We start from the raw sequence: 21835 nt of genomic DNA on the forward strand, positions 1-21835 counted from the left end.
CTAAACAAATCAGACCCTGCTAATCAAACTGACCTAGTGGATGTAACCAAGCCACGTAGATGCCCTGAAAGATCAGAAAGGAATGCAGCCATCTTCAGCTGAACCTGCTGCCACCACACCCTCTGCTGAGAGATGCCTCATATCAAAGCCACTTTCTTCAGTAATACTTAACTTCTGTTCTCATAGAGAGAGAGCCGGTAACTGACAACGTGGGGCTTGCAGCTATTTATATCACACTTGACTGGAGTCAAGTTGGTTTTCCCTATAGCTTTATGTGAGCAACAAAAACCCGGTCTGTGGTCTCAGGCAAGTAGCATCCAGTGCTCTGAATAACTAGTCAACCAAGATTTCTCAAACTCCAGCACAGTTTCTTCATTTTGGTTTACAACTTACTGCATAAATGGGGATAAAGAACTCATACAACTGGCTAGAAATAGGCTGGTGGGAAGAAAAAAAAACACAGTTAATGCTCCTACCTCTCCCCATCCCTTGGGGGATGTGACCCGTCTAAGAGCAAGGTTAATTGATCCACCTCCATTCCCATTCTGGGTGGAGAGGCTACCGGAGAGTATCGCTGTGTCTGTGGCAGTCAGTGGAGCCTGGAAAATAAATTTATTGTGAGTGGATTAATCTGAGTTATTAGCAATCTCAATTACAAAAACCTAATGAACACATTGCAAGGACATAGCCAAAACTGCACATGATTGGAGAGTTTGTAAGCATACAGGGACATGTAATTATTGAAACAGTGTTACCTTTCTCTCAATTCCTGTTCCTGGGTATTTGAACTGTGTGTAGCCACCAGACTAAGTTCTATAGTCAAACTTTACAAAACAAGAGTGCAGCATACAGATAAGTGGCACTCTTACAGCACAAAACAACATTATTTGCACATTTATGCAAACATACTTACAACCCTACACCTTGCACTGTGATCCTGTCAGATCTCACAAGTCATACAGGGTCACACTGGATTAATACCTCAGTGGGAGACCTTTAAGGAGCATCAGAGTGAAGCAGCAATGCTCAAATAAATTGGTTAGTCTCTAAGGTGCCACAAGTACTCCTTTTCTTTTTGCGAATACAGACTAACACGGCTGTTCCTCTGAAACAAGTAATCATGATAATTCACCATGTGGCACTCTTCCTATTGGTCAGTACTGACCAAAATGGGGTGGATGAATGGACTATAAGGTGGATAGAAACTTGGCTAGTGTGACGCAGCAGGGAGGGGGGAGTGTTGACCTGGGAATGTGGCAGGGGAGTTTCAATGGGAGACTTGAGAGCCTGTCACCTGAGCCAGGAGGGGGAGGTAACACCTCTGCCCAGGAATGTGGACAGAGGCTGCAGGAGGGAGCCTGCTGGGGGGGGGGGGGAGGGGGGTTAGTTTCAGTTTTGGTGCTGGGTGGTGGAACGCAGGGAACCCCAGGGCTGGGGTCTAAGCTCCCTGCTCCCCCAGAAGGACTTGACTGAGGGGTCCTGGTTGTACCCACAAGCTATGTTTGAGACTGTGTTCCTATTGTTCAATAAACCTTCTGTTTTACTGGCTGGCTGAGAGTCTCAGTGAATCCCAGGAAGAGGGGTGCAGGGCCTGGACTCCCCCACACTCCATGACAGCTAGATTCTCGGGCTCAATGGCTCCCTGTCTAGTTGGCAGCCGGTATCAAGTGGAGTACCCCAAGGGTTGGTCTTCGGGCCGGTTTTGTTCAATATCTTCATAAATGATGTGGAGGATGGAGTGGATTGCACCCTCAGCAAGTTTGCAGATGACATTAAACTGGGAGGAGTGGTAGATACGATGGAGGGTAGGGATAGGATACAGAGGGACCTAGACAAATTAGAGGACTGGGCCAAAAGGAATGTGATGAGGTTCAACAAAGACAAGTGCAGAGTCCTGCACTTAGGACGGAAGAATCCCATGCACCGCTACAGACTAGGGACCGAATGGCTAGGCAGCAGTTCTGCAGAAAAGGACCTAGGGGTTACAGTGGACGAGAAGCTGGATATGAGTCAACAGTGTGCCCTTGTTGCCAAGAAGGCCAATGGCATTTTGGAATATATAAGTAGGGGCATTGCCAGCAGATCGAGGGACGTGATCGTTCCCCTCTATTCGACATTGGTGAGGCCTCATCTGAAGTACCGTGTCCAGTTTTGAGCCCCACACTACAAGAAGGATGTGGAAAAATTGGAAAACATCCAGCGGAAGGCAACAAAAATGATTAGGGGACTGGAACACATGACTTATGAGGAGAGGCTGAGGGAACTGGGCTTGTTTAGTCTGCGGAAGAGAAGAATGAGGGGGGATTTGATAGCTGCTTTCAACTACCTGAAAGGGGGTTCCAAAGAGGATGGATCTAGACTGTTCTCAGTGGTAGCAGAGGACAGAACGAGGAGTAATGGTCTCAAGTTGCAGTGGGGGAGGTTTAGGTTGGATACTAGGAAAAACTTTTTCACTAGGAGGGTGGTGAAGCACTGGAATGGGTTACCTAGGGAGGTGGTGGAATCTCCTTTATTAGAGGTTTTTAAGATCAGGCTTGACAAAGCCCTGGCTGGGATGATTTAGTTGGGGATTAGGTCCTGCTTTGAGCAGGGGGTTGGACTAGATGACCTCCTGAGGTCCCTTCCAACCCTGATATTCTATGATTCTATGAATGCCCCAGTGTCCTTTTTACTCGGGTCAGAAGTGAAACAGAAGTCTTTGACCATTCATGCTTATTGAAGTGCAACCTGTTGCTTTGGATTTGGGTTCTGATGCCTTCAGGAACTGCCAGGCAAATCAACCAACTCTATAAATCCAGTTTCAGGTAACAAGGTAGTGAGACTCCTGGGAAGGCGGGGGATGGGACCCACACTGGAGCACATTCTTAAATACAAAGGCCAGTGTTTGTCCCTGAAATTTGTGTTTACATTTTAAACATCGCTTTGAAAATGTGTTTGAGAAATCAAGGCTTAGCCCAGCAGCCAGCCTGTTCGAGCCAAGGAAACTTGCTAGCAGGGGAGGCAGAGCTTTTGTAGCACGCAAACTGGAGCCAAAATTCCAGCATTTGTGTCCTAAAAAATGTATGAGATCGTGTCAACACATGATCCCACTGTAACTGAATCTCCACGCCCCACTCCCCTAAAGCAGGTAATTGCATCCCTTCCCTTCATAAATAAAGATGAGAACCTCCCCCGCCTCCCCCCGAGCCGTGTTCCGTTTTGTGGTGCTGTGTGCTGTTATGCCTCATTAACTCAGAACCTTCTTTATACTCGCACTGGTATTTATTTCACTTTACCTCAATGGACTGGGATATGTGCATTTTGTTAATTTCAATCTGGGGAAAGCTGCTCCCTGGAACATCTTCATATTCTTCATCATAACGATCAAAGAGGTCAGTAGCATCTATTCCAACACTAATCGTTCCCTGGGGAGAGATAAGCAAAACAAGTTCCTAGCACTAATATGTTCAATGTATGTAAGCTAAAGGATTCCTCCTCCTTTATAGACATATTACAACTTAAAAACATCAATTCCCCCCCCCGCCCATTTTAAAATGTTTCCCCACACTTCTGCTGAATAAAAAAGGCTCCCACAAACAAAGCAGGAAACTGAGTGATTATGCAGAGAGATGGCAAAGCATTGTCAGAGGCACAAAATAAACAAACTGAACAGACTGAAATATTTACTGTGTTTTTTATAACAATAGCAGATAAAATATTTATTTAAGATGTTACACAAATTAGAAGTAGGAAGAACATTTTCAGACAGAAGAGGAATTTTTATTTCCTCAGAATTGACTGTCCCCCTTCAATGTTGTAAAACCAACCCACTGATTTTGTAATTAATCTTCTCTGAAACTGAGCTAGAAGTTCACCTCCTCTTCTGAAATATTTGAAACAACCTAAATTTGAGCTGTGTTAGCTGGTTACCACTGATCAGATAAGTCACATGCTATTGGCTCTGTTCCATGATTGAATGAATTTGATTCTTATAATCAACAGGAGTGCTTGAAGAAGGTAGCATTTTAGGATATGTTTAGGAGGTGTTAAACCTTTTCCTCTCTAGGCCACAGAGGCCCTGCCTGAGAATCAGTCCTTTTGGCTGGCTGCTGTTGCATTCATACAAATAATTGTAGGTTTCAGAGTAGCAGCCGTGTTAGTCTGTATCCGCAAAAAGAAAAGGAGGACTTGTGGCATGTTAGAGACTAACAAATTTATTTGAGCATAAGCTTTCGTGAGCTACAGCTCACTTCATCGGATGCATACTGTGGAAAATACAGTGGGGAGATTTATACACACAGAGAACATGAAACAAGGGGTGTTACCATACAGAATGTAACAAGAGTGATCAGGTAAGGTGAGTTATTACCAGCAGGAGAGCGGAAGGGAGAGAGGGGGAAACCATTTGTAGCGATAATCAAGGTGGGCCATTTCTAGCAGTTGGCAAGAACGTCTGAGGAACAGCCAGGGCGGGGGGGGGGGGGGGGAGAGGGAATAAACATGGGGAAATAGTTTACTTTGTGTAATGACCCATCCACTCCCAGTCTTTATTCAAGCCTAAGTTAATTGTATCCAGTTTGCAAATTAATTCCAATTCAGCAGTCTCTCATTGGAGTGTCTGTTTTTGAAGATTTTGTGTTGAAGAATTGCAACTTTTAGGTCTGTAATCGAGTGACCAAAGAGATGGAAGTGTTCTCCAACTGGTTTTTGGATGTTATAATTCTTGACGTCTGATTTGTGTCCATTTATTCTTTTACGTAGAGACTGTCCAGTTTGGCCAATGTACATGGCAGAGGGGCATTGCTGGCACATGATGGCATAGATCACATTGGTAGATGTGCAGGTGAACGAGCCTCTGATCGTGTGGCTGATGTGATTAGGCCCTGTGATGGTGTCCCCTGAATAGATACGTGGACACAGTTGGCAACAGGCTTTGTTGCAAGGATAGGTTCCTGTGTTAGTGGTTCTGTTGTGTGGTGTGTGGTTGCTGGTGAGTATTTGCTTCAGGTTGGGGGGCTGTCTGTAAGCAAGGACTGGCCTGACTCCCAAGATCTATGAGAGTGATGGATCGTCCTTCAGGATAGGTTGTAGATCCTTGATGATGCATTGGAGAGGTTTTAGTTGGGGGCTGAAGGTGACGGCTGATGGCGTTCTGTTATTTTCTTTGTTAGGCCTGTCCTGTAGTAGGTGACTTCTGGGAACTCTTCTGGCTCTGTCCATCTGTTTCTTCACTTCAGCAGGTGGGTATTGTAGTTGTAAGAACGCTTGATAGAGATCTTGTAGGTGTTTGTCTCTGTCTGAGAGGTTGGAGCAAATGCGGTTGTATCGTAGAACTTGGCTGTAGACAATGGATCGTGTGGTGTGGTCTGGATGAAAGCTGGAGGCATGTAGGTAGGAATAGCGGTCAGTAGCTTTCCAGTAATAGGATGGTGTTTATGTGACCATCGCTTATTAGCATCGTAGCGCCCAGGAAGTGGATCTCTCATGTGGACTGGTCCAGGCTGAGGTTGATGGTGGGATGGAAATTGTTGAAATCATGGTGGAATTCCTCAAGGGCTTCTTTGCCACGGGTCCAGATGATGAAGATGTCATCAATATAGCGCAAGTAGAGTAGGGGCATTAGGGGACGAGAGCTGAGGAAGCGTTGTTCTAAGTCAGCCATAAAAATGTTGGCATACTGTGGGGCCATGCGGGTACCCATAGCAGTGCCGCTGATTTGAAGGTATACATTGTCCGCAAACGTGAAATAGTTATGGGTGAGGACAAAGTCACGAAGTTCAGCCACCACGTTTGCCATGACATTATCGGGGATAGTGTTCCTGATGGCTTGTAGTCCATCTTTGTGTGGAATGTTGGTGTAGAGGGCTTCTACATCCATAGTGGCTAGGATGGTGTTTTCAGGAAGATCACCCATGGATTGTAGTTTCCTCAGGAAGTCAGTGGTGTCTCTAAGACAGCTGGGAGTGATGGTAGCGTAGGGCCTGAGGAGGGAATCTACAGAGCCAGACAATCCTGCTGTCAGGGTGCCAATGCCTGAGATGATGGGGCGTCCAGGATTTCCAGGTTTATGGATCTTGGGTAGCAGATAGAATACCCCTGGTCGGGGTTCTAGGGGTGTGTCTGCGCGGATTTGTTCTTGTGCTTTTTCTTGAGCAAATGCTGCAGTTTCTTTTGGTTATCCTCAGTGGGATCAGAGGGTAATAGCTTGTAGACAGTGGTGTTGGGAGAGCTGCCTAGCAGCCTCTTGTTCATATTCTGACCTATTCATGATGACGACAGCACCTCCTTTGTCAGCCTTTGTGATTATGATGTCAGAGTTGTTTCTGAGGCTGTGGATGACATTGTGTTCTGCACGGCTGAGGTTATGGGGCAAGCGATGCTGCTTTTCCACAATTTCAGCCCGTGCATGTCGGCAGAAGCACTCTATGTAGAAGTCCAGTCCATTGTTTCGACCTTCAGGAGGAGTTCACCCAGAATCCTCCTTTTTGTAGTCTTGGTAAGAAGGTTTCTGTGGGTTAGTATGTTGTTCAGAGGTGTGTTGGAAATATTCCTTGAGTTGGAGACGTCAAAAATAGGATTCTGGGTCACCACAGAACTGTATCATGTTCATGGGGGTGGAGGGGCAAAAGGAGAGGCACCGAGATAGGACAGATTCTTCTGCTGGGCTAAGAGTATAGTTGGATAGATTAACAAAATTGCTGGGTGGGTTAAGGGAACCACTGTTGTGGCCCCTTGTGGCATGTAGTAGTTTAGATAGTTTAGTGTCCTTTTTCTTTTGTAAAGAAGCAAAGCGTGTGATGTAAATGGCTTGTCTAGATTTTGTAAAGTCCAGCCACGAGGAAGTGTGTGTGGAAGGTTGGTTTTTTATGAGAGTATCCAGTTTTGAGAGCTCATTCTTAATCTTTCCCTGTTCGCTGTAGAGGTTGTTGATCAGGTGGTTCCGCAGTTTCTTTGAGAGTGTGTGGCACAAGCTGTCAGCATAGTCTGTGTGGTATGTAGATTGTAATGGATTTTTTGCCTTCAGTCCTTTTGGTATGATGTCCATCTGTTTGCATTTGGAAAGGAAGATGATGTCTTTCTGTATCTGTACGAGTTTTTTCATGAAGTTGATAGATTTCCACTCCATATGGCTAAATTCAGTGCCTTGCATAATGACAGGTTTCAGAGTAACAGCCGTGTTAGTCTGTATTCACAAAAAGAAAAGGAGGACTTGTAGCACCTTAGAGACTAACAAATTTATTTAAACATAAGCTTTCGTGAGCTACAGCTCACTTCATCGGATGCATTCAGTGGAAAATACAGTGGGGAGATTTATATACACAGAGAACATGAAACAATAGGTGTTACCATACAGACTGTAAGGAGAGTGATCAGGTAAGGTGAGCTATTACCAGCAGGAGAGCAGGGGGAGGGGGGGGGACCTTTTGTAATGATAATCAAGGTGGGCCATTTCCAGCAGTTGACAAGAACATCTGAGGAACAGCGGGGGGGGGGGGGGGGGAGGAGGAGGAACAGTCTTTATTCAAGCCTAAGTTAATTGTATCCAGTTTGCAAATTAATTCCAATTCACCACACAACAGAACCACTAACCCAGGAACCTATCCTTGCAACAAAGCCCGTTGCCAACTGTGTCCACATATCTATTCAGAGGACACCATCATAGAGGCTAATCACATCAGCCACACTATCAGAGGCTCGTTCACCTGCACATCTACCAATGTGATCTATGCCATTATGTGCCAGCAATGCCCCTCTGCCATGTATATTAGTCATACTGGACAGTCTCTACGTAAAAGAAGAAATGGACACAAATCAGACGTCAAAGAATTATAACATTCAAAAACCAGTTGGAGAACACTTCCATCTCTTTGGTCACTCGATTACAGACCTAAAAGTTGCAATTCTTCAACACAAAATCTTCAAAAACAGACTCCAGCGAGAGACTGCTGAATTGGAATTAATTTGCAAACTGGATACAATTAACTTAGGCTTGAATAAAGACTGGGAGTGGATGGGTCATTACACAAAGTAAAACTATTTCCCCATGTTTATTCCCCCCCTTCCCCCCCCCCCCCCCCCCCCCCGCCCCGGCTGTTCCTCAGATGTTCTTGTGAACTGCTGGAAATGGCCCACCTTGATTATCACTACAAAAGGTTTTCTGCCCCCCCCCCCCCTTTGCTGGTAATAGCTCACCTTACCTGATCATTCTCGTTACAGTGTATATGGTAACACCCATTGTTTCATGTTCTCTGTGTATATAAATCTCCCCACTGTATTTCCACTGAATGCATCTGATGAAGTGAGCTGTAGCTCATGAAAGCTTATGCTCAAATAAATTTGTCAGTTTCTGAGGTGCCACAAGTACTCCTTTTCTTTTTACAAATAATTGTGTCAATTCCACAGTTGTGAAGGGGATAATCAGATCCTTGTCTCTCTCACATAGCTGCCTCAGTGGAAAAGGGCTGTGGGAATCTTCTCCTGCTGCTGTGTCAAGCAGCGTCCCATCTTATGTGAAATATACCACTTCCAATAGACCATCAAGTATATGAGATTAAAATTTACCTTCCAAGACAATTTGTGAGAGGGAAACTCAATGGTTGGATGTTTACAGAAATCAAAACACAGCAGGAGCACGTATATGGAAGTAAATTCTTTTTTAAATCTGTGCAGATACTCAATTGTTTTGCTGAGTTATCTATACTGGAAATGCATGGAAAATGGCAGCGTGTTTGAAGGTCTCAAGATGGTGTGTTTCATCCTTCATTTATGCGGTTCTCACAACAAATTTTTGTGGTCTCAGAGTCTGGCCACCAACTGTTGTTGGTGGCTGCTATGACACTTTTTCCTAAAATACTTAATTAACTTTAGGAAAAACAAATAAATATGTCCATACACATGTCCAAATGACAGTAATTTATTTATGTAGGGTTTGCTTTTTTTTGGAGACTGAATAATAAAAATAATGTACAGTTGTGTCCATTCTTTACTGGACCTAAACAGAATAGAAACACAAATAAGGTGCTTTGTGCATTCTTGTCTTTTTTGATTGTTGTTTCTTTTTCTTTTTTTTAAGACTTGCTGGCTAGTAAGTCTGCTCTGTGAAAAGGGTTATTTGTACATTTGTTAATATCACTTTTCAGAGAAGCAGACTTGTTACTTAGCTGGGAGGCAGTGAAAGGGGATATTAACAAACATAGAAATATCACTTTTCACAGCAGACTTACTCAGCCCTGTCAAGCCAGGAACCAAATTAAGCCTTGGATGGAGATGTGAGTAGGGAGGCAGCGGGGGTGATGGCGTGAACGGGTGAGGGGCTTGGGGAGGGAGCAGGGGCCAGGGGCGAAGAGAGGGGTAGGGAGCCCGAAGCCCTGCAGTTGGGGGATGGAGCTCACCACTGCGCAGCCAAATCCTGGAGCCAGAAGCCCCACGGTTGGAGCCTGCTGTCACGCAGCCACATCCTGCCACCCACCACCCCAGAGCTGAAGCCTGAGCCCCACCATCCCCAGGAAGATGGGAAACTTATCCCAGGCTGTCTGCTTCTCCAACGTTTGTGGCTCCAGACGGGACAGGGCCCAGCCTCAGGGAAGGGGCCGCCACTCCCCTCCTCACACCCCCAATCACCACTCAGGAGGCTGTGGCCGTAGGAGAAGCCCCTGGTGGCCACATCTGAGAAACACTGATTATGAGTTTGCATTTCAAGACTTAGAAAGGATGGTTCTAATCTTTTATCTCTTTGTGAAGCAGCACACACTATGTTCACCGTGTAATGCAAACTGTTTATGTAAACATTTGTGATGAAAAGCGAGAGATGCTATGCAACTGCTCTGAGAACTAAATACTGATGTCTCCTGATGGAATGAAAATCCAAAAGTATCAAGAAGAAGGCTATTTTCTGTCACTGTACATTGTATTTACTGGAAAGCTTCATTAGGATTGTTGAACTTCTTCCGTGATTTAGAAAAGTTGTGCTAAAATTAAACCCAATGCATGCATTGTAACCAGAGTGAAGGGTTTAAGACAAAACTGAAATTAGCCTACTGATTTCAAGATCTAAGAGAATTCATAATCTATTCCTACTTTTTGAGTGGATCTTCCACACAGCAAAAGAAGAGAAACATTTTAAAAACAGGAAAACGTGACTGTAAAACGATAAAAATTGCCAGGACACCTCAGGTACAGTACCCAAACCATTTTTAAATCATTTTTTTAACCTGACTGGATTTCAAGTTGGTGTCCCTTTAACAATAGTAAATAATAAAATTAAAGGTTTCAGAGCAGCAGCCGTGTTAGTCTGTATTCGCAAAAAGAAAAGGAGTACTTGATGCATCCGATGAAGTGAGCTGTAACTCACGAAAGCTTATGCTCAAATAAATTGGTTAGTCTCTAAGGTGCCACAAGTCCTCCTTTTCTTTTTAATAGAATTGAAACTAGCTTTACTTTGTTTACAGTAGCACAAAACATTTGCTCCCAAACTTTACTTGGGGAAAAATCTACTGTTTAGGAACGCTCCTCAGATAAGTCACCTTTGAGTGCATCAGCTTTCCAAAGTCTACAAGTAAAAAGAAAAGGAGTACTTCATCCGATGAAGTGGGCTGTAGCTCACGAAAGCTTATGCTCAAATAAATTGGTTAGTCTCTAAGGTGCCACAAGTACTCCTTTTCTTTTTGCGGATACAGACTAACACGGCTGCTACTCTGAAAAAAGTCTGCAAGTGTTTCTCAAGTTTCCATCCTCTCATACCCTGTGCTGCTCTTTGAAACAATGCCAAAGAGTTGGTGACTAGGGAAGCTCTGCAGCACTCTGCTGCTGCTCCAAACCTCTGGGAAGTGAATAAACAGAATAGCCAAAGGAAGCTAAGCAGAGATTTCAGGCTTAAGTGCCAACCACACTTGACAAAATTCCAGAGTGTGATTGATCAAGCGATATTGTATGTATGTGAGCACTGCTTTTAGCAATATAGAGAACTCTTCTGATGCTTTTCTGCTGCTCTTCATCTTTTGCAAATGCACTGGTCATAGCTGCAGAATGGGATGATTTTCCACATCCAATGTCCAACCTCAGCAGAGTGGTTTTGCTACAGCTTGTAACCCACTTTCATATTCTACGAAATACGCTTTTAAAAACCTGAGTTACCAAACTTCAGCAATGAAGAAAGAGTATTTTGTTGAATTTGGATTGTGAATAAAGACAGAAAGCTGCAGCAGCAAAAGTAAAGTGTAAATAAAAAAGCCATAAATTGAAGACAGGTTTCAGTGGTAATTAATATGCAAACTAGATACCATTAACTTGGGTTTGAATAGAGACTGGGAGTGGCTGGGTCATTACACATATTGAATCTATTTCCCTATGTTTAGTATCCTCACACCTTCTTGTCAACTGTCTAAATGGACCATCTTGATTATCACTACAAAAGCTTTTTTCACCTGCTGATAATAGTTCATCTTAATTAATTAGCCTCTTACAGTTTGTATGGCAATTTCCACCTTCTGTGTGTGTGTGTGTGTGTGTGTATATATATATATATATATATATCTATATATATCTTCTTATTATATGTTCCATTCTATGCATCTGGTGAAGTGGGCTGTAGCCCACGAAAGCTTATGCCCAAATAAATTTGTTAGTCTCTAAGGTGTCACAAGGACTCCCCTTTTGCTTGTGAAATGAGACACATTTTGCTTGCTCAAACTTCTGTCTGATATTCAGACTGCTGTGTAGTCAAACTCCCGACAGAGTTTAAATCCTGCTTTACTTCCACCTACATTTCTTGAAAATGCACATTTTTCAAGATGAAACAGATTTGCACTATAAAGAAAATCTTCTTGTAAAGTAATTCATTCTAGTGTGTTAACATTCTACTACAATGTAAAAAGATCCCACAGCACTGACAGTTCTTAACTGCACCCCGCATGTGCTAGTCCTTCTCTGCATGCAAGCCTAAGGCCTCATCAGTAGGGCCCTACCAAATTCACGGCCGTGAAAAACGCATCACAGACTGTGAAATCTGGGCTCCACCATGAATCATAGAATCATAGAATATCAGGGTTGGAAGGGACCTCATGAGGTCATCTAGTCCAACCCCCTGCTCAAAGCAGGACCAATCCCCAATTTTTGCCCCATCCCTAAATGGCCCCCTCAAGGATTGAACTCACAACCCTGGGTTTAGCAGGCCAATGCTCAAACCACTGAGCTATCCCTCCCCCAATGGAAATCATAGAATATCAGGGTTGGAAGGGACCTCAGGAGGTCATCTAGCCCAACCCCCTGCTTAAAGCAGGACCAATCCCCAATTTTTGCCCCAAATGGCCCCCTCAAGGATTGAACTCACAGCCCTGGGTTTAGCAGGCCAGTGCTCAAACCACTGAGCTATCCCTCTCCCTAATTTTAAAAAAAAAAAAAATCATAAAATAACAAACCTGAGATGTGTGGCTGCAGAGCCCCGGCCCAGAGAGGGTCAAGGGTCAGAGGGGTCACTGCGCACACTGAAATTTGGTCTTCAGTGTACTTTTACCCTATACTATACAGATTTCACAGGGGAGGCCAGGGTTTGTCAAACTGGGGGTCCCAACCCAAAACGGGGTCACAGGGGGGTTGCAAGGTTATTGTAGGAGGGATGTGGTATTGCCACCCTTACTTCTGTGTTGCCTTCAGAGGTGGCTGGAAAGAAGCGGCTGCTGGCCAGGCACCCAGCTCTGAAGGCAGCACAGCCAGCAGCAGCGCAGAAGTCAGGGAAGCAATACCAGACCGGGCCACCCTGACTTCTGCGCTGCTGGCTTCGGAGCTGGGCGGCCGGAGAGCGGCGGCTGCTGTCCGAGGGCCCGGCTCTGCCGGGAGCAGTGCAGAAGTCAGGGAAGCAAGACCAGACCGGGCCACCCTGACTTCTGCACTGCTGCTATCAGTGGCACTGCCTTCAGAGCTGGGCTCCCGGCCAGCAGTTGCCGCTCTCCGGCCGCCCAGCTCTGAAGACAGCGCCGCCGTCAGCAGCAGCAGATACCACAACTGCCCTACCATTTCTGACCGTGAAATTCACCAAAATGGACTGTGAATTTGGTCGGGCCCTACTCAGTAGCTACTCTTTACTGAGGAAAATCAACATTACTCACCTTAGTTTTTTCTCAAAATTTAGGATAAAAATCAGAGAAAACTTTTGAACCTTAGTGGTTTCTAAACTTAAAAATGTAATTCTCTCTGGAACAAGATGATCATCTACCAGACATTTTTGAAGAAACCATCAAAACCCACATATTTTTATGAATCATTCACTTGATACTTATTGCTTTTTATGGACTCTATTTGCTTTTTCTCGCTCTCCTCCTTTGTCAATTATTATATTGATATTATTTAGCTCTCAGTGTCCACTGGCCCACTCCAGTAACATCATAATAATTTATGAGGTCATTTTAAAGAAAAAGCGAATCTATGAATGAAAAATAAATCTGAAGAAGAGCTGCAGTACTCGGGCTTTTTTTTAATAGATACAGTAGAACCTCAGAGTTACAAATACCTCAGGAATGGAGCTTGTTCATAACTCTGAAATGTCATAACTCTGAACAAAATGTTATGGTTGTTCTTTCAAAAGTTTACAACTGAACATTGACTTAATACAGCTTTGAAACTTTACTATGCAGAAGAAAAATGCTGCTTTTAACAATCTTAATTTAAATGAAAGAAGCACAGAAACAGTTTCCTTACTGTGTCAAATCTTTTTTTTAATCTTCTCCTGCTATTTTTTAAATAGTTTATGTTTAACACAGTATTGTATTACATTTCCTTTTTTTTTTTTTGGTCTCTGCTGCTGCCTGATTGCATATTCCAGTTCCAAATGAGGTGCGTGGTTGACTGGTCAGTTCGTAACTCTGAGGTTCTACTGTATCTTTTACCTGTCCTCACCTTTGTCTAATTATTAACTATATAGATTGAGTCCTGAAAATTACTGTATTTTTTTTCTCATTAGCATTACTTTGGACGTCATCAGATTTGTATTTGGGGTTTCTTTTTCTACACTAGTGGTAGTTGTAAAAATACTCACCTTGACGAAAAACAGCAGTATCTAAAGTTTCAAACCTAAAGCAGTCTCATTGCATATAAAGTCTTTGGAAGATTACAAGAAGCCAGGTGCTCCTTATACTATCTTAACTGAGTATTCTGGGGTGGGGAGTTGTCCCTCAATGTTTTTTTTTAAGCATATTTCAGCTCCTGCCTTCCACAAGATGCATTTCACTGGATTATGAGCCTATGTAGTAGATTCCATAAAGAAATTTTCCCTACCACCAAGTAGGTGAAGTCACTCTCAAACAGCCTATTGATCTTGGCAAGGAAACTGGCTCAAATACAAGCACAGACAAAGCAACAGATGGTACCGTTAAAAACATAATCAAAGAACGACAGCACCCCCTATGCCACTAGAAAGGAGAGAGAGAGAGGTCGCTGCTACCAACAACTCACCGTCAGCCACCTGTTCAGAGAATATAGGAGAAAAGAAAACAACATCCTGAAATGTGGGAGCTGCACATGAGCAGTAAGAATGAACTAAGAGTCCTACTAGAAAGTTAAATCTGCACACACGGCAGCATGCTGTAAAGTGCAAAATTTCAGTACGAAAGGGAGTTATTAACACAGCACCTCAGAGCAGCCTGCATTATGGACTGATCACCTGAAAGTCTCTCTAATAAATACACGTGTTTTTGAATCTTATAAGCACAACACACGACTGCTTTTTAATGACCTCTTTTTTGTTAGAACTTTCCTTGAAAGTCAGCTTTAAAGTACTTTAGAGTCTTTTTCTCTATCCATCTCCCCAAAAAATACGTCTCATGCAATAGCGCATCGAACAGAGCCCTCCACAGCCTCGCCTAGATTTGCAGGCTACCACTTGCAAGCTGGTTGAAAGTAGAATTAAAAATTAAAGCCACATATACTGAGTGCTGGAGCCAGCATAATACTCCTCACAATATCCTGGGGCTGAGAACTCAGGACAGAGCCTTGGAAAAGCTGGCTATAAGCATATTATAGAATACAGGGTACTTTCTAAAACAATTTATAACCATTCCACTGCTTTCCCACTTCCTGAGGTCATACTGTGTGGGCAAGTCAAGAACCTTTCACCCACCATTTAGATGAAACTAGGTACTCCAAACAGTGCTGGAAGCACTTTAATAGAGAGAGATTGCAGGGAGGAACTCTTAGAATCAAATTAAGACCATAAAATTGCTCCCAAATGGAAACCTTACCATCAGGTTTCTAAAGGTATTGAATATTTACGGCCAAGTTATAACCCCCAACAACAGGGTGTATGATGAGAACTGTGACATATCCTCCAATATAATGTGGATGACATATTACTACACTGACAAGATCCATGCCACTTCTCCCAGTTAGACAGGATTAGGTCATCTCAGGATTTAAAAATATAGATACCTAAAATCAGAACCTTTGTCATGACTTGGCAGGACATTCCATCAGATGCAGCCTCCCTTTTAAATGGGCTCAGCACGGGGTCATGCACCTGAGAACTCTCATTTCAGCAAAGCCACAGGAATAGTTTTAATTATACTCAACCCTCTACTTGTGAAAATCCAGAAAGACAGAGAACTGCCCCACTTGACATGGTCTCTCTCTCTTACTTGGAGAGTGTGTGGTGCAGATAAACATCCTCTAAGTCTAAGTCACAACACCAGATGAAAGTTTTACCTCTTTTCCTTCCTAGAGCGGGTATAATTAATTTAAATATATCGATTTCCAAGTTTATACAAGAGAACAAAACCAGCAGGATTAATTTAAATTACCCTGGTCTTCTGAATCAGCTGGGGGTATTTTTGATGCCTAGTATTAGGCCGATTAATGCACTATACTAGAGGAGCATGCAGCTGACTTTGGTCTGATAGAGACCTTATGGATTGACCGAACACAGTACTCAGATGTCCTTCTCACCAAGCAATGGGGACAGACACATCTCACATCCACTTAATGCCCCTACAGTACGGAATCCATTGAAAGAATATAAAGAGGGGATTAAAAATACATCTGTCAAACTCTATGATCCCTCCCCTATGGGAGTGATGGGATTTCACCGGGGTCACACTTGGGATTCCCAGCTATTCTCAAGACCCCATAAACTCTGTAGCAAGATTGATCTTAATTCTGCAACAGGACCCCTGCATTGTAGTACCTTAGCATAGCTACAGTTGGAGGTTTTTAGCGAATTAACTATGAAAATGAAGAATATAGTCAGAACAATATCCAATTATTTAATTTGATATTAAATTCCATTTTGTATGCTGTCCCATAATTTATAATTTTTAGTATGCTGCAAATTTTTACACTGAAAACAAACAACAGTATCAGAGAGATTTTTAGGGGGGAAAATGGAAATTTTAACATCTGACACAAGGACAACTGGGGAATTTTGGCACCTGAGAAAGTGGAGGAGGCACTTTGGGTTTGCAGGATATGCCCGTGTGTTGAAGGTCGTGGAGGCTGGAACTCAAGTCCCAGCAGTGCGACAGATGACCTCTGTCAACGTGGGCAAGTCATCTGGGGGAGATTTTGCAAAGGCACAAATTCCCATTGCAAATCAATGGGAATTGGACACCCTAGCTTCCATTTGGGCCTCTGAAAATCTCCCCCTTTCTCCGTGCCTTGTTCCCCTTCTAAAACTGGGATATTGATACTTCCTTTCTCCCACCCTTTGTTGGTCTTATTTAGATTGTCAAGTCTATGGGACAGGAACAGTCTCTTTTTAGGTTTATGTATAGCACCCAGTGCAATAAGGCCCTTATCTCAGTTTAGGCCACTAGATGCTACCATAATATAAACAAATTTCTGAATTCAATGTTAATTTTGAAATCTAATTATGAAAATGTCAATGTCAGCACCCCACAGAGATAAACTGAGCAGGTCACAACTTGCCCAGAGCTACTGTTTCAGGCTGTCTGCAGACTCAGGAAGTCATCACTGCTTCTGTTTAGACTCATTTCAGAGTAGCAGCCGTGTTAGTCTGTATCCGCAAAAAGAAAAGGAGTACATGTGGCACCTTAGAGACTAACCAATTTATTTGAGCATGAGCTTTCGTGAGCTACAGCTGTGAGCTATAGCTCACGAAAGCTTATGCTCAAATAAATTGGTTAGTCTCTAAGGTGCCACAAGTACTCCTTTTCTTTTTGTTTAGACTCAGTTGATGTTTGAAAGTTTCCTTTACAATTATAAGGGCTAGACTTGTTTTGTTTTTTTTCGTTTATTTCAGTGAACGATTGGATTGTACAGCACAATCCTGCAGCAAAGGATGGATTCGTACATTCCACGGCCACAGAATCACAGAGTACATGAGGTCCTGGTTGCAGTATCTGTTTACATAGTAAACAAGGAAAGATGTCTGAATGAAAATGCATTTATTTATATCAAAGCTTCTTGGTCTCTGAGGGTATGTTTACACAGCACCTGGGAGGGCGCCACCCGCGTACCCAGGGTGTCCAGTGGGTTTGTACTTGGGCAGCTAGCCCGTGCCACCCCCCACACTGCCACGGCCAGACTGCTGTTTTTAGCACACTAGCTGGAGCAAAGCTAGGGCATCTGCTCACCCACACGGGGAAGCACCCTCCCAGCTGCTGTGTAGACACATCCTAGAAAGGAAGGATGGCAATTTCTGGAATTCATCTGCAAGGAGCTCTCTTATTTTCTCTCTTCTCATGTTTTACTATTATTATTTCCAGGAGAAATGACAAATCTGCTAGGGCAGTGCTTTCCAAACCAAAACATGCCAAGGACCCTGTCCCAAAGAGCTCATAATCTAAAAAGATTTTGTCAAGCTTGCTACTGATGTGTTGCAATGGCTCCTATATAGGAAAGCTTTATAATAGCTCAGACTGCAAGTAACATCCACTTATGACGTCACAATCACTTTTATGGAAAACAGCTGAGATAATAAGAAAAAATTGTGTCTTCACTGCAGAGTCATGCAAGAGGAGGAAACTCAGTTTAGGTGAAAGCTTTCTTCCGACACAATATCCCCCAGCAATGTTCCACTTTTCCTTAGCTATTATTGCTAATTATTGCAAAGGAAATGGCTTTTTGCATAAGTGTAATGTGCCTGTTTTTCAGGGGTCTTCAGTGAAATTCCCTCTTCATAATTTTCCTTTTATAAAAAATGTGGGTGCTTTTTAATTAAATAATTTTGCAAGGAGAGTGCTTTACAACAACAAAGACACAATTTCCATCATGAGTCTTCCTGTAAAATGTAATCTGTCCCAGGGAATCACAAAGCTTGAACTGGGAAGGTGCCAGTTCTATGAATAAAGCGAGCGAGACAGTGAATCAGTGATCAGCTAGTCATAGAAGAAAATCAAGAAACAATCAAATAGTGAGAGTAGGAATGTAGTAATCTGTGTGGCAGGCATTGTCTTACAAGGTCAGAGAGATAAACTGGTGACAGAAGCCCCAAAAGACAGAAAATCAAGCACCAAATAACCCTAAACATAATACTCTATTCCACAAGGAAACAGTGCAAGGTCATTAAAACTGGATTAATAAAATCAGGGGGTTTGATTTGGACCAGGATGTGTTCTGCAGCACTTTGAAATGGCTGCAGCGTTCAACTACCAGATTTAGGTATATTGATTAAAAGGGAATTAAAATAATCAATACATGAAATTACAATAGAACAAATTAACCCAGCTGCAGAATCTATGTCTAAAAACAGGCAAGAAATATAGATTAAGCATGCAAATAAAATATCTTATAAATCTGTCTGACACACTGGTCAACCAATGAAGGGTGGTCAAAATAAACTCCAGCATCACCTGTATCCTACCAAGTTGATCATCACACTTTTATGTAGCCTGGTTGGGAAAACTCCTTTTTCACTAAATTTTCCCAATTTTGTTACCCACTGGTGGGGTGGTAGCTTTGGTGGAAGTACTACTGAAGACAAGGCTCCAAGCAGGGTTAGATGGCACGAATGTTACAATGTCACCAGCCATGCCATTGCTAACACTGGTGGAAGCAACCAAGAGATATTTTAGATCTAAAAGCTAATGCAGATACAATGTCTTTGGAGGATCTAGTTTAGTGCATGTCTTTTCTGCTGTACCTCTCCTAAGATGGTGGCGCAGGAAGAAATGAGGTATTTTTCCACATCGATATGAACACAGTCACCATGCGATATTCTGTAATCTTCAGCTACGTGACAGCTGGAGTGTTTTACATATTATTAATGTAGGCCTTCTAGAACTATTTTATTATTTTCTTTTTCTGTAAGATTGCCCATCAAAATTTGTTTTGTTTAAGCCAAACTGAAGTGGGCATCGGACTAGTATCTGAGTCAGCTGCTGGCTAATGCACTCAAGAAAAAGCTAAATTTTGATCCCAGTGGAGCCCCCCCACCCCCCCAAAAAAAAAAAAAAAAAGAGGCAAAGGTACTCTGCTTGTGAACCAGAATTGTAACCACAGAGAAGGAAGTAGTATTCATAAGATGAAATACTACAGAATGGCAAAAGAAGGAGCAGTGAAAACAGAGATGGCTTAATTTTTATTTATTCAGACATGTTAATTATACCCAGAGTAGTATCAGAGAAGAGATTCTTCCCGCTCTTTCTTGCTTCTATGCATGTGATGAAGTGAGCTGTAGCTCACGAAAGCTTATGCTCTAATAAATTTGTTAGTCTCTAAGGTGCCACAAGTACTCCTGTTCTTTTTGCGGATACAGACTAACACAGCTGCTACTCTGAAACCTGTTCCCTAGGGAGAACATTCCTGCAAGTTGACGCATGTGAAGAAAAAGGTGGTGGGAGCTGGATAACCCTCAAAGTATCTGTATTCTCCGACACAGGCAAATAAAGAGATTTGCTCTCTCCAAGTGTGAAGTATTTCCTCTCAAACCAAGTAACTGACTTTCCAAACCCATCAGCACATCTCAAAAAGCAAAAACAGAACTCTAAAAGCAAATAACCCAACTTAAAATCTGCCAAACTGCCTATATCTGGGTATTGCTCAACATTTCTGGTTAGAAATGCTTTATTTAGCTGGAACCATTTTATAGAACTAATAAAATGTTAGACATTTTAAAATAGCTTGCATTCTTATGAAATGATCACAGCTGTGCTACCTAATTCCACAGGAACGCTGCCTAGAGAGACATTTCCATAGAATGCCAATAAGCAATTGCTGTAAACACCCAGATGGCTAATTTTATAGGAGGACACAGAGGCTCAGGCTTACACTGCAGCTCTACTTTTTATTGCTCACAACTACTGTGAAACACCCAGAAAAAAGTGTCAAATTCCTAAAGTCACAGAGAAGCATTATATGGCAATAACCAACCCCACACCCCCTGTCTGTTCCCCACATTCCTCAGAATATCCATTTGCACCAAACCACCCTGATTTGCAACAAGGATGTTTCCAATTTCTTTAGTTTTATCCATTTTCTGGAATCCATTTTCTGGTTGGAATGCCATTGATAAGAGATCATTAAGGTTGGATCAAAGGAGCCAATGGGCCTGTTTTCAATCACTGGCTGTCACTCCTGTTCTTTTGCACAGTTTGTTTTGTTTGCTGTGCTCTCTTCACCTCAGCTCCCACTCAGAGTGTATCTTTGGTCCCCACATTCACGGTAAAATAAACCCAGTTGCCTCCAGGCTCCTCTGAAGCCACACTGAGCTTCACTAATCTGCCTCCTGATTGTCCCATATTTCAGGTTGAGGCTAGAGAGAGAAGACTGAGGTAAAAGAGCTATCTGATCTCCAGAAGACTCGGTTTCGCCAAGGGAAATACAAAAGAAGGGCATCTCAAGTACATTAGGGATTCATTTAAAACCATTGTTTTGGCTTTGAGATATTTCCAGTGGTTTTTAATACAGAAGTTCTGATTTTATTAAGACCATAAAGGGAAGAGTTCTTCCATTTTACCCTTTGTGTATTAGCAGAAAAGCTCCAGTGAAGACCAAAGCACATGCAAGAAGAAAAAAGATTTCTTCTGAAGGCAGGGAGGAGAGGAAGAGAAGAACAGGAAAGTGAGCCTGTGGGCAAGTGGCACAGAAAAACATTGCTCAGTGGACTGACAATAATTTGCAGACTCCTGTATATTGACACAATTTTTTATGGTTAATTTTTATTTGATTTTCCAGTGATAACATAGGTGGCACAGAGAAAAACTGCCACAAAGGAAAAATTAAATTACATACTGTAAAACAGTTTTTGTCCCATGGGAATGAGCAGAGCATAAACTGTTCTTCAACAACATGAGATATGCCGACAGATAAATCTTAGTATTCATAGAACAATTCGTGTTTAGTTGTCCCTATATGGCAGAGAAAAAAGGAGAGAAAGCTACATCCGGGGAGCTGAGGAAGGAATGGAAGCTGCAATATCATCTCAGCTAAAGTCTCAAAGACACAGTTTAGCGCTAACGTCCTTTCTGAGCGACAGGCGAGACACACATATTTATCATTGCAGCAGACTTATCAGATCAGGGTAGGTGGAGTGGGAAGCTACATCATCAGTTGAACTACACAAGACCAGTCTCTACGTAGCCAAGTCTAATGATGGATTAGAGAAAGAGAAATGTAAAATCAAATCAAGTTCTCCCTACACACGCCTATATTAAGAGAGAGGAAATGATACCACAACAAGTGACAGGCACCTAGAGTCAACCTCACACCCTGTCACTGCTCTCACTCCCCTCCCTAAAAAGAAAAGGAGTACTTGTGGCACCTTAGAGACTAACCAATTTATTTGAGCATGAGCTTTCATGAGCTACAGCTCACTTCATCAGATGCATACCGTGGAAACTGCAGCAGACTTTATATATACACAGAGAATATGAAACAATACCTCCTCCCACCCCACTGTCCTGCTGGTAATAGC

At 42.8% G+C, this 21835-nt stretch overlaps 1 protein-coding gene across 4 annotated transcripts in view; it reads right to left on the bottom strand.

The window, feature by feature from the left end:
• Nucleotides 1-21835, bottom strand: part of DNAJC11 (DnaJ heat shock protein family (Hsp40) member C11) — a 75602-nt gene that overhangs the window by 24193 nt on the left and 29574 nt on the right. For all 4 annotated transcript variants that reach the window (XM_048825007.2, XM_048825008.2, XM_048825010.2 and 1 more), the window contains exons 5-6: nt 3276-3404; nt 477-599 (exon numbers count right to left, since the gene is read on the bottom strand). In XM_048825007.2, the coding sequence (XP_048680964.1) occupies nt 477-599; nt 3276-3404 (252 nt within the window). The remainder of the gene's footprint in view (nt 1-476; nt 600-3275; nt 3405-21835) is intronic.

Source organism: Caretta caretta, chromosome 18, assembly GCF_965140235.1.
Source record: "Caretta caretta isolate rCarCar2 chromosome 18, rCarCar1.hap1, whole genome shotgun sequence".
Classification (NCBI taxonomy): Eukaryota; Metazoa; Chordata; order Testudines; family Cheloniidae; genus Caretta; species Caretta caretta.